The 13880-nt window shown below is 36.4% G+C and overlaps 1 protein-coding gene across 1 annotated transcript in view; it reads right to left on the reverse strand.

Annotated features, from left to right (window-relative positions):
* The window catches only part of DIAPH3 (diaphanous related formin 3), a 413319-nt gene that overhangs the window by 51989 nt on the left and 347450 nt on the right, over positions 1 to 13880 (reverse strand). Inside the window, 1 exon segment of the mRNA XM_079902970.1 lies at positions 7680 to 7842. Coding sequence (XP_079759096.1) covers positions 7680 to 7842 — 163 coding nt within the window.

Consider the following 13880-nt stretch of genomic DNA (forward strand, 5'->3'; position numbering starts at 1 on the left):
ACTTAAAATGTAAAAGGGATATACAAATCACCATTTAGTCATACAGAAATCTGTCAGTCAAATGCATTTATTATCCCACTAAGCAATGCATACTAAGAATAAATCTTATCAGTAAAGAGAAAAATTAAGCCAAGTAATCTAGGTGTGTTTTTATTGTGAAAAGCCTAAAGAACAAGGATTAGAAGAACCAAACAGAATTCATTTTCAAGGCTGCAAACCCAAATATTCAGCACCTGGAATTGATCTAGTTCTTTAAATAAACAGATGCTAACAGGTAAGAAGAAAAGAAGATTCTATAGTTAGAATATTTATTTTGTTCTAGGTTTGGAGCTTTATACCTCTAAGCTTTATACCTCTAAGTACGATCTCAGAATAACAATGGTGCCAGTGAAGATAATTTTCAAGTCGTAACCTCACTCAAATCAGCAAGGATAGAAGATACTTCCTATTATAATTACCTAAGCTGGCTCAACATCCAATCACAGGACTTTTACATGATTTTCTTTTCTCTGACAGTGTTAATGAGTCCATCTACAAGATTTAAGGAGCATACAGAAAATGCTAATGCCTTGGAGTTCCTGCTGGTCACCCAGTTGGTCTATATAGTAATCATCAGAAATGACATTTAGAGTTGAGAAGCATCAAACTGGGGTAATTTAAATGATTCGGCAAAATGAGTTTTGTTCTAGCTGTACTCTATATGAAAAAAATTTACACTAAAAATACCCTCTCATTGGATGATTTCATTTTTGTTTGGCAAATCACTACTTTAGTCTGAGTATTCACTAGAAGGATAAATTGTATTTGATCAACACATGCAGCAAGACAAAATGAGTTATAACTGATTTTATATTTGTTTACTACACGGTATCTTTCAATTGTGTGAACCAAAAATCAACTTAAAGTCTGCAAACAGCATGAATGATAAATCTTTAACTAGATGAAACATAACTTTAACAAAACTGTAGACATAATCTAAAGACAAAGCTATTGATGGAAAATAGATAGCCATTTATTTCAGAGTATTTTATATGGAAGCATAAAATTAAAAAGAGATAAAATCCTTAAACTATAGATCTTATTAAAATGAAATGGGAAAGGTAAAAATTAATTCTATTCTATGTAGAGAGATCACTTATTTTGAGGGTATATGAACATTATGTTATTTGATCTTCAAACTGTAACATCCTTAAGAAACACATGCTGTTATTAATGGGGAGCTGAGACTCAGGAGGTTAAGTAATCTGCCTAAGTCATAACACCCAAGGCACTCGGATGCCAAAGCCTGCACTCCCAGCCACTGCTGTCTCCCCAGTAGTGACGTGGACAGGAAAAACATCACTATTTAAAACAAACAAAGTGTGAGGCTTATCATAGGCAGAATTCAGCAATCATTTAAAATGTGAAGAAATCAGAGGAAATTATTTTTCTTTGACTGTCATCACACAATTCAGATGGGAGGTATATATGTGGAAAACAAAATTTAGGGAGGAACAAACTGGACTTTATAGACTTTAATAACTGCAAATTTCAGCACATATATCTAAACCCAGTGCAAAAAAAAAAAAAAATACAAGGCACCTCCACCTTTTGTGTATGCAACAGTAATCCCTTTTAAGGTAGGGATTGCTTTCTGCTATCCTCAAAATCCTAACGCTAAAGTGGGGTGTCCAGATATGCAGGGTCTTTGAACCTATTAATAAAGAAGGATGTCTAGTGACTTTTCTAGTACTTCAACATCCCAACAGAGAATGTTTATGTGCTCAGGATAAAAGCTACGTGAACAAAAAAGTTTGACTTCTTTAAGTGTAATCACATCAATTCTATACACGAATATATAATATTGTAAACTCAAAGGGTCTACATAGTTACATATGTCTAATTAAAACAGAAAAATGACATATTCTTAATAAGTAAAATTTATTAGAAAATTTGTTTTCAAACATATTACTTATAAGAAGACAAATAACAAAGGAATCCTAAGCATTCGGAAGTATTTCTCTAAGATGAGATGTTAAGTAAAATAAATGAGGTGTCAGGTGAAATTTGCTCAAGGAGTTAAGAGTGTTGTTGTACTGTGCTAATAATTCTGGGTAAAGAAAGAAAATAGCAAAAGACCTTCCAATGATAAAAAAGAAGCATCATCAGGATAAGACATGAGTGTGTTGAAGAAGAAACCATGTAATTTGGGCCCAAGGGAGTAAAAGCAGTTTGAGCAGCCTATGTAATATAAAGATGAGTGGGAGGTGGGACCAGGACATACATATGCTTCAAAGCCACAGTGACCAACGAGAGACACAAAAATTAGTTTTAAACTCAAATGACAAACATGAGCCTGCTACAGCTGTTGGATAAGATAAAGGGAAGTAAGTCAGAAAAAGAAAAACAAATATCGTATGCTAACACATATATATGGAATCTAAAAAAAAAAAAAAAGTGGTTCTGAAGAACCTAGGGTCAGGACAGGAATAAAGACACAGACGTAGTGAATGGATTTGAGGGCATGGGGAGTGGAAAGGGTAAGCTGGGACGAAGTGAGAGAGTGGCATGGACATATATATACTACCAAATGTAAAATAGGTAGCTAGTGGGAAGCAGCCACATAACACAGGGAGACCAGCTCGGTGCTCTGTGACCACCTAGCGGGGTGGGATAGGGAGGGTGGGAGGGAGACGCAAGAGGGAGAAGATATGGGGATATAGTGTTATAAAGCAGAAACTAACACCATTGAAAGTAATTATACTCCAATAAAGATGTTAAAATATATATATAAAGGGGGACAAGAGGGTCTTTGTAAGATCCAACCAAAATTCCATAATGAGCTCAATTCATCCTGGAGAAGCATGTTATCTCTTTTAATAACAGGTGCATTGGTAATGGCATACAACAATGAGTCTAAAACCAGACCACAGTGGAAAACGATGATTTCTATGTAACACTACACCACTGAAGGCACGAATTTCATTTGGTGAAGTTTGATTCCTGGTGGGTCACCAATTTGCTCAGCCTATAGTGTGAGGCCAAACATTTCCACCTAGTACCTCCAATTTGAACTTTATGCCTCACATGAGTCCTATGGGAAATAAAAATCTATTACAGAGAGGTGCTGACTCTGTACCGCTCACCTTAACCCTCATCCCAGCCACAAGGCTTTGCATTAATAGGCCTATAATTTTAAAAGTGAACATTTTATGCTTTGAAATAGAACCAGACCTGCAAACATTTTTCTATCGTGAGCTCATCAATGTAAATAGAAAGTTATTCTATCAAGGGGTGAGGAAATAAGGTGAGCCTTGTGCTGATTCCCTCTAGTAAGTTATAAAAAACAACCTTAAAAATTACATTTTGATTGTTCTTACAAACTCTCTGAGAGCAATGTACTTGGAAATGGTAAAAAAAAAAAAAAAGTACAGGCTTTGGAGTCAGGCAGTCAGGCCTCCATTTAATCCTGCCCCTGCCAATTCTGAAGTGCGTCTGCCAAGGCATGGATTTTCTTTCTCTGGCCTGTAGTTCCCTCCAGGTAACATTCTGTATCTCATAAAAATGTTGTGAAGACTAAGTGGGATGACACATGAAGAGCACCTAGCACAGGGTCTTAGCAATTCCATCAGTGGCAGCTGTATTTGGTTGAAGATGATAGAAAAGGGGTAAGTTAAACTGTCACAATGAACAGCTGTTCCTCAGAGGAAGCCACAAGATCATGAAAGCTTCCCCCCTTGGTCTACTGGGCTTGAGGCAGCAGACTGAAACAGATGTTCCTTTGTTACCTATTGTAAAAAGTCTCTCAGGGAGACAAAAGGAAGGAGGGAAGGAAGGAAGGAAGGAAGGAAGGAAGGAAGGAAGGAAGGAAGGAGGGAAGGAGGGAAGGAAGGAAGGAAGGGAGGAAGGAAGGAAGGAAGGAAGGTAGGAAGGAAGGAAGGAAGGAAGGAAGGGAAGATGCTGAACAGCTCTATCTATGCAAATTAGTTGAGAGATCCTAGTTAACACTGGTGAGACTCCCTGGCTTAGCATCTCCGTTCAGTCACCTGCTAGCTGTCACTATCTATCTAAGCCTCAGTTTCCTCATTTGTAAAATGGGAATAATCCAGTACACATACCACATCTGTTTGTTGTTGTAACGACAAAATGAATGAGAACACCTGGCACTTGGTTGGCAGTATATGTGTTAGCTATTAGAGAATGCCACCCACTGTAGATGGGGGCATCTGATACTAGATGAAGGAAATTCTGAGCACAGATTAGAAGTGCGAGTACAATAAAATAGCCCGGCAAAATATGGAGGGAGTGTGCCAGGCATAGGGAACAAAGAGCAGAGTGGCCAGAACTTGAGAGAAAACATTCCATAGTAAGCTGCTGTAGTGGAGGGCAGGTGTAGAATGAGGACAGTGCTCCAACTTCTTATGTGTAATACAAAACGGACCTCCAATTTACCGGAACATTTGCTGCTCATTCATGACCAGGGATCATGAATGTCAGTGGATGAAGTAATAGTGTAAACATAGTTTAATGTATCAACTATACTTAACAATGTAAACATATCTTAAGTGTATCTTAAAGAGAAAATATATTTTTTGCCTACTGTATTAATGTGGCTTTCCAGAACAAACCTTCAACATATTAAAGGTCCACATCTATCCCCAATATTTTCACACTAACTCATTGAAATTAGCCTGGTTTCCACAATTGAATTATATGGAATTAAATAGCAACCTAAGAGATCAGAAGACATTGACAAATAGACATCTATTTGTCAGTAATTTCTATCAGTCTTGACGCTGTGGTCTTTTTAAAGATACAGTGTCCAAAATTCAAGGAGTATAACTATAAAGAAAGGAAGAAAAAATTTGTGTGTGAAATTATACTTCCTTTACAGTCTTCTTTATGCTTATTTTTATTCTAAAGAAAATTCCCTCTCCAGATTACTTATTTAGATAAAGTGTTTTATACTTAGCTCTAATGATTTTAATTTAGTACAATGTGTATATGAGTGTGTGTGTGTGTCTGTGTCTATATGTATGTGTGTGTGATAGCAGCTACTTCTAGGACCATGTAAACTGTGAAATAGGCAAAGTATAGCTGTCACTCTATGACCCTCCACCTTGAATCCTCCTCCATTCAAACACTTTCTCTCTCTGCCCATCACCTAGTAACAGAAATGCCAAGTCACCCAGAGAACTCCTACCAGATCTCAGGAAGATGTGGAATTAGATCTGGTTTCAAAACCAGACAATACGGCCTTGGTCTCTTTCTTCATTTGCCAAAGGGGGATAGAAACAACGAAAAGATACAGAATTATCATGAAGATTGACTGAGGTAATATATGTTAGGCATTTGGAAAAATGTCTGGTTCATACAAAATACTCAATATCTGATGGGTAGTATTATTTTATATATGCATTTTATAATTTTATGCATAATTGTGTCATGGGTCCCCAAGACCACCCTCAGGCTTGATAATTTGTTGGAAGGACTCACAGAACTCAGAAAAGTTGTTACACTCACTGTTAACAGTTTCTTACAGTGAAAGGATATAGATTAAAATCACAGTTGTCTTCTTCCAGTGGAGTTTCATTATTCCAGCAACAATGTGTGACAACACGTGTGATGTACTGCCAACCAGAGAAGCTTACCCAAGCCTTGATGTCAAGAGTTACTGAGGGGACTTCCCTGGTGGTCCAGTTGTAAAGAATACACCTTCCAATGCAGGGGACATGGGTTCGATCCCTGGTTGGGGAACTAAGATCCCATATGCCTCAGGACAACTAAGCCAACTACTGAGCTCGGGTGCCTCTACTAGAGAGCCCGCATGCCAAAAATACAGAGCCCACTCACCCTGGAGCCTGCGCGCCACAACTAGAGAAGGGAAAACCTGCATGCCACAACTAGAGAGAAGCCCATGCACCACAACAAAAGATGCCACGTGCCGCAACTAAGACACAATGCAGCCAAAAAAATAAATAAAATTTAAATAAATAAATAAATAATAAGAGTTATTGAGGTCAGTCATGCAGGCATGAATATAGACTCCCTGCATGAATGACCTTGGCTACTCAGTCTCCAGCACCCCACAGACGACGAACTGACAGTGTGGCCCAAGGCCCCTGGTGAACAAAAGTAGGTGTTCACCGTAAATCACATTTTTTGCATAAACTATCTAGCTTGGCCCAAGGCCCCAGGTATACAAAGAAGGCCATACCGGGCAGGATATTCCAAGGCTCACAGCTGCTCTCTCCAGAGCCAGTCAAGGGCCACTACTTTCTCTAAAATGTACAGGGTTTGAGTACCTTAAGCCCACTGAGTTAACCCTTTACTGCATAATAATTTATTAAGCAACTACCATGCACCAGGAGCTATGACACTTAATATATATTATCTCATTTAATATTTAAATACTCTCATGAGAAAGGAATTAACATCCCCTTTTACAAATATGGAAACTGAGGCTCGAGAAAGTTAAAAGGAATCATAGTCATATATTAACTAGTGTGGAATCCAAACCTTGCTCTCTCAAACTGCAAAGCCTTTGCTACTTCCACTAAGCCATGTTGTCTCATAAAATATTATAAAAATTAAAGTAGTATATTATACGTCACGAATATAGGCACATAATAAATATATTTAATAGATTCATTTCTGGTAGTGAAAAAATAATTTAAAAAATCACTTTGAATTTGTGGAAGAAATAAACTAGAGCTGTGAGCAAATGTGCACTTATTGTAGACCAGTTTTCATTTAAAATATTGAGTTTTTATTGAAAGGGTATCTAGTCACAACCAGGTGATTATAATCAAGTCCAATAAATTCAGCAATAAAGTTTTCCTGAGATTAAAAAGAAATTCAACCTTCTTTAAATTCAACCTTCTTTTTCTTTACACCTCAAAACTTTTTAATCCCCACAAACATTTGCTGAAACATAAAAGTGACTCACCCATCTATTAAGAATAACGTAATTTTTTGTTGTAGAAATGTATTACCAGTTTCCCTAGAGGAAACAATGCTTTCTCACTTTAATACGTGTGTGGTTTTCTCCCCCATCTAATCAGCTAATACTTTTCAAAAGATCTTTTTAATGCCTAAATGAAAGGATTCCACATCAGAGACCTGACCTCCCTATTAAAGTATCTAAAGGAAACCCTAGGAATGTAAAATCCATTCAAAGGCAAATCGCAGGTAGCTTATTATACAATGCATTAAGAAAAGGGGAAAAAAGCTTCATAAGAACTGCACAGAATTTGGTAAAATTATACCACAAAAATACAAATTGATCTTAAGTATAAAGAAACAAATTCATAGCCAAAAGCTTACTACAAAAGTGCTTTGTAGTCAGCCAGGAGGGGAGTCTTTACGAAAAGCTTCAGAATTTGTCACTTTTTCAATCAAAATTTCTGATTACAGCTTAATGTTGGGAAGGCCAAAAAAAGGACAAAACACATTTTTCAATAGATTTAAAAATCTGAAATTTTTAAAGCTAACTTTCAATATCAGAAAAGGTAGATTTTACTACAGACAACAGGAGTAGAATGAAGTAATAAGAGTAATAATAGATAGTAATATATTACATTATATATATAATATAATATATAATTATAATATGTAATATAGTAATATATTATAGTAATATAATAATAGTAATATAGATACAAATACTTTTAAAAAACAAATTAAGATTTTTAACATACCATGAACATGGTTCTGAAGTTATTCAAATCAGTCAAAAAGTCTTCCACAGACACCTTCTTCACATCGATGGCATAGTACCCCATTATACTCTGGTATAACTTGTCCATGTTTTCATGTAATTTTGAAAGTTTCTCATAGTGTTCTTTTGCACTGATAACAAAGCTGTATATTACAGTTAAGGTATTCTGAAATTTACAAAGTAATGCTTTAGGGGAAAAAAAATCCTATAAGTCCAATGTTTTAATTTAATTGTTAGTCATTATTACATATCTCCAAAATGCCAAAATTAGCTCTAATAGTTAACCATTCTTACAATTCAATCTACACTGTACAGTGATGAAATCTTAAGTGTGCTTCCTAATTAACACTGGTGAAGTTATCAGAAAAGTTATTTATATATTTAATATTTCTCTTTTACAATTAAGTTCAAGGAAATTTTTCTTCAAATTTGCCTATCTTATCAGATCATGCAATATGATTTAAAATTATAGTTCAGTAGTTTCAATGATATTGAAATCAATAACATAGGCATTTTGCATAGTAGTTACACTGGACAACCTGGGGTCAATTTCTAGCTCCTGCACTTGGTAGTATTGTGCCTGTGGACAAATGCCTTCATTTCTCTGTGCCACAATTTTGTCACCTGTAAAATGGGAATAATAATAATAACATCACTTATAGGGCTGTTGTGAGGACTAATGAGTTAAAACATACAAAGTTCTTAGAAAAATGGCATTTCATAATACATATAAATACTTGGTCTTATTATTGCCCACTTATTCAATTTAAGCTTTACTTAAGGTTCTAAAAGCAATAAATTTTTTGAGTTACATTAAAAACTTCTTATATTGTATAAGTAAATTCATGTTTTAACTTCTTTGGAAAATTGGTATACAATTTCTTCTATGAATTACATGATTTAAAATTATGATTACACACACACACAGAAATGTTCTTTTCTCACTTATTTATGACAATTAGTTGAAAGCACACTGAGACTGAGAAGACTAACTTTCTGTGAATGTGGTGGTGGCATTAGAACACATTTTCTAAACAAACAATAGAATTTCCTTTGTGGGGTGACAGATTGCTGTGGTAGCCAGATAAAAAATCTCCATACCACATTCTGAAAAGGCGACTCCGCTACAGCATCAGTCATAATTATCTACGGCTCCTTTAAACTGGGACATTAAACTTACTGAAGTCATTATATTGTCTCTAACACAAAAGGATAAACAGATATTAACACATTTTTTCAGAAGTCAGAAGATAAGAATAACTAGACTCAGACTGGGAGAACAAAATAAAAAAATGGAATGTTTATGTCTAAAAAGAAAAATTGTCCACAATTTCAAAAAGATATGGTTCCTCTGGTCAGAGCATTCTCCAGTACAGGATGAAATAAGGAAAATGATCCAGGCCCTCTGTTTTGAGAAAAAGAATGAAAGAAAGAGGTAGCACTGTTGCCAGATATGTGGTGAACCTGGGGCAGAGAAGAATGCTGCTCCCACAAGGAAACAAGGCATCCCCATCAATCACCTGTACCCATGTCTACGGTCAATCCACAGATTACATACTGCCCTTCCATGCCTGTTTTTGTTTGTTTGTTTTTTAATACTATGCTCTGCTTAATTAAATATATAGTATTTTAGAAGAACAGACTAGAATGTAAGGAGTCTAGATTCTAATGCAATAGGTTAAATTGAGGTTTTTTTTTTCTAATGAGCTTAGAAAATCTATGGATCTTTCTTTGGCTAGTTTAAACAGCAAAATGCCTCCTCATACTTTCTAAGAATCTAAATCATAATAGTACCAGTGGTCGATGCATTTATATGTAGCATCATTTTTTAATCCTTGGATGAACAAAAGATTTTGTATTAGTGAAATCACAAAATCATAAGAAATTATAATACAGTCACAAGTTTCCATATACTTTGTCTCGTGAAACATCCATATTTGTGAAATGCTGTAAGTAAAGTAAATTTATGTAAATAAAAATCACACTTGAAATGCATTCAGAAACTATCATTAAATGGAACATATGGTGATTGATTTGTAATGTGCAGTAAGTATCCCTTCATTTACCTAGCAAATTGAGAAATCAACATTGGTTTATATATTCCATCTATAAACTCTCACCTAAAATTTATGTCCCAGATAGAGACTATATCCACATGGATTATTTATATATCCTTAACTCCTGCCTAAAAGAGGAATCATTTTCTGCCTTTGCTTGTCCAAACCTATCATTCCAAGTTTGGTTCAATTCTTCCTCTTCCATGAAGCCACCTTCTCTAATCTCTGCAACTGTGAGTGATCATTTCTTCCACTGAATATATAGCACTTTTAGTCCAGGTATCTCTGTAATGAAGTTCTCTGTTTTCCCTTCTAGTACAATCCCCTAGTAGTGTTTTGTTTTTGCCATGTGATCACCTGTGATTATTAACCCTTTTTCTAGATGCTGTATTAAGTCTAATCATCTGCAGCTACATTGGTGCCAATGACTTATTTCACCCTACTGTCATCACTCAAACTTCGGTGGGAAGAGTAGCAGGCCTCCTCAAAAGTCTGATGTAAGTCAAGGAACTTCTCTTCATAAAATTGCACATATACACATTCACACACACACACAAACACATACAATTTGGATGTAATGTTAAGAGCTAACAGAGTTCCTAAAAAGTAGTTACCCTGGACAACAGGTTGCACTACTATGGTGGGTGTTTCTAATTGTATGGTTCTACAGGTACTCCTTTTTTGCCCTTATCACTGCTTATAAGGCTTTGAGTTTTAATAAATATGAGTAATTTTATTCTAATACCTGGGAATATGCCCATTCACAGGAATCAGTTTGGCAAATAGGTTAAAATAAAGCTCTATTACTCAATAACACTTCTTAGATTGTAGGTTAAGAATCAAAAGTTAATGACATATCAGAAATATGCTTGAGCATACTTAAATAAAACAGTAAAATTCTATTAAATGATGTGATGGGAAAGAAGACCAAGAGCCAGAACGATGGAAATTACATGGTCTTGTTTTAACAGCTAGAGAGTTTTATAAGTTAACTTTCTTATCATTTTTATCTACAAAACAATTTGCTCCCAAAGGAAAGTAAGTAGAGCTTTAAATAAGTGGAATTATCCACAAAGACGGTAAAATTGTGATTGAACTGAAATAATTCTGGAAATAGCCAAATAAATTCTCAGAAGTTTAAAATGACTATTTGATAGAATGGAATAAATGGTTACCTTAATGAGGCACTCTACATCATTACTGCTGGGTACTTTCTCATTAACAGATGAGGGGACATTCACATAAAAAATCATCATTATCCAAAAGAAAAAAACAAACACAGATGTTCTTGTACCAACTGTTAAACTCCAGCTAGAAGTTAATGCCCATATCCATAGTAGTCATAAGGCTTTATTTTCTTCCCCAGAAAGTTCTATATTTGTAAAGAGCTTGAGAAAAATAGGTGAGCTATACAACAAAATTAAACTCTGATAAAATTCATTACAGAAATATTGATATATATCCAACTACTTGATATTTTTGTAAAACCTATTTTCTTTTCCTTTACCAGGACTAAGGCCAAATTCTGATTAACTTCTACTTGAACAAGTATAATTTTCCCATATGAAGGTACATGACAACCAGAACTGTGTTCACACACATTGAACCAAAAATGTTTAGTGTTGGCCAACTAAGTAGTCAGAATGAGATGTGGGATTTAACTCCTGGTTAGCAAGTACTGTTCATTCCCAAGCCACCCAGCCACCCAGCATAAATTTATTCTAAATGTAAATCTACATTTATTCTCATGTTTTGCCCCCATTATTGCACCTTCCCCACCAAGGATGTCTATTACTTCCATTAATCATCTTACAAGGACCAGCTTCAATCAGTCCTACAATGTTTATAGTCTAAAAATTTTTTTTTTTTTTTTTTTGCGGTACGCGGGCCTCTCACTGTTGTGGCCTCTCCCGTTGCGGAGCACAGGCTCCGGACGCACAGGCTCAGCGGCCATGGCTCACGGGCCCAGCCGCTCCGCGGCATGTGGGATCTTCCCGGACCGGGGCATGAACCCGTGTCCCCTGCATCGGCAGGCGTACTCTCAACCACTGCACCACCAGGGAAGCCCTACATCTAAAACATTTTATAGATCTTCTTCAGTACCCGGGATCTGGCCAGCCAGCCAGCCAGGTTGGCAGCCAATCTATAAGTAGTCACTAAACACCACTAAGTACCACTCTTCTAGACATGAGGAAAACGAGTAGTTAACAAGGTAAACAAAGTCCCTGCTTTCATGAAACATGAATTCTAGAGTGTGGTGAACAGGTAATAAAGAAGAAAATTAATGAGATATTCAGACAATAATACGCATGATGAAGAAAACAAAAGTTTGTGTGTGATATTGTATACAGTGACAGAGGCTAACTTATGCTGCGTAGTCAGGGAAGTCCTGGCAGAGAAGGTGACAGTGACTGAAGCATGACTGTCAAGAAGCCGTGAACACGACGTTATAAATGTAGTAAGATTTCTGAGAAGAAAGAGATCATCATAGACTTGAGGATTCATACAGGATGAGAAGTATATACAATTTTTTAACATATTTATTGGAGTATAATTGCTTTACAATGGTGTGTTAGTTTCTGATTTATAACAAAGTGAATCAGCTATACATGTACATATATCCCCATATCTCCTGCCTCTTGCGTCTCCCTCCCACCCTCCCTAACCCACCCCTCTAGGTGGTCAAAAAGCACCAAGCCTATCTCCCTGTGCTATATGGCTGCTTCCCACTAGCTATCTATTTTAAATTTGGTAGTATATATATGTCCATGCCACTCTCTCACTTCGTCCCAGCTTACCCTTCCCCCTCCCCATATCCTCAAGTCCATTCTCTACGTCTGCACCTTTATTCCTGTCCTGCCCCTAGAGTTTTCAGAACCATTTTTTTTAGATTCCATATATATGTGTTAGCATACACTATTTATTTTTCTCTTTCTGACTTACTTCCCTCTGTATGACAAATTCTAGGTGATCCACCTCACTACAAATAACTCAATTTCGTTTCTTTTTATGGATAACATTCCATTGTATATATGTGCCACATCTTGTTTATCAATTCATCTGTCGATGGACACTTAGGTTGCTTCCATGTCCTAGTTATTGTAAATAGAGCTGCAATAAACATTGTGGTACATGTCTCTTTTTGAATTATGGTTTTCTCAGGGTATATGCCCAGTAGTGGGATTGCTGGGTCATATGGTAGTTCTATTTTTAGGTTTTTAAGGAACTTCTATACTGTTCTACATAGTGGCTGTATCAATTTACATTCCCATCAACAGCGCTAGAGGGTTCCCTTTTCTCCACACACCCCCGAGCATTTACTGCTTGTGGATTTTTTTTTTTTTTTAACATCTTTACCGGAGTATAATTGCCTTACAATGGTGTGTTAGTTTCTGCTTTACAACAAACTGAACCAGCTATGCATATACATATATCCCCATATCTCCTCCCTCTTGTGTTTTCCTCCTACCCTCCCTATCCCACCCCTCTAGGTGGTCACAAAGCACCGAGCTGATCTACCTGTGCTATATGGCTGCTTCCCACTATCTACTTTACATTAGGTAGTATATATATGTGCATGCCACTCTCTCACTTTGTCCCAGCTTACTCTTCCCCCTCAAGGCCATTCTCTATGTTTGCGTCTTTAACCCTGTCCTGCCTCTTTGTTCTTCAAAGCAATATATATATATTTTTTACATTCCATATATATGTGTTAGCATACGGTATTTGTTTTTCTCTTTCTGACTTACTTCACTCTGTATGACAGACTCTAGATCCATCCACCTCAGTACAAATACCTCAATTTCGTTTCCTTTTATGGCTGAGTAATATTCCGTTGTATATATATGCCACATATTGCTTAACCAGTCATCTGTCGAGGGACACTTAGGTTGCTTCCATGTCCGGACTATTGTAAATAGTGCTGCAATGAACATTGTGGTAGATGACTCTTTTTGAATTATGGTTTTCTCAGGGTATATGCCCAGTAGTGGGGTTGCTGGGTCACATGGTAGTTCTATTTTTAGTTTTTTAAGGAACCTCCATACTGTTCTTCAAAGTGGCTGTATCAATCTACGTTCCCATCAACAGCGCAATAGGGTTTCCTTTTCTCCACACCCTCTCTG

This window comes from Stenella coeruleoalba (genome assembly GCF_951394435.1).
Source record: "Stenella coeruleoalba genome assembly, chromosome: 18".
NCBI classification, from domain to species: Eukaryota; Metazoa; Chordata; class Mammalia; order Artiodactyla; family Delphinidae; genus Stenella; species Stenella coeruleoalba.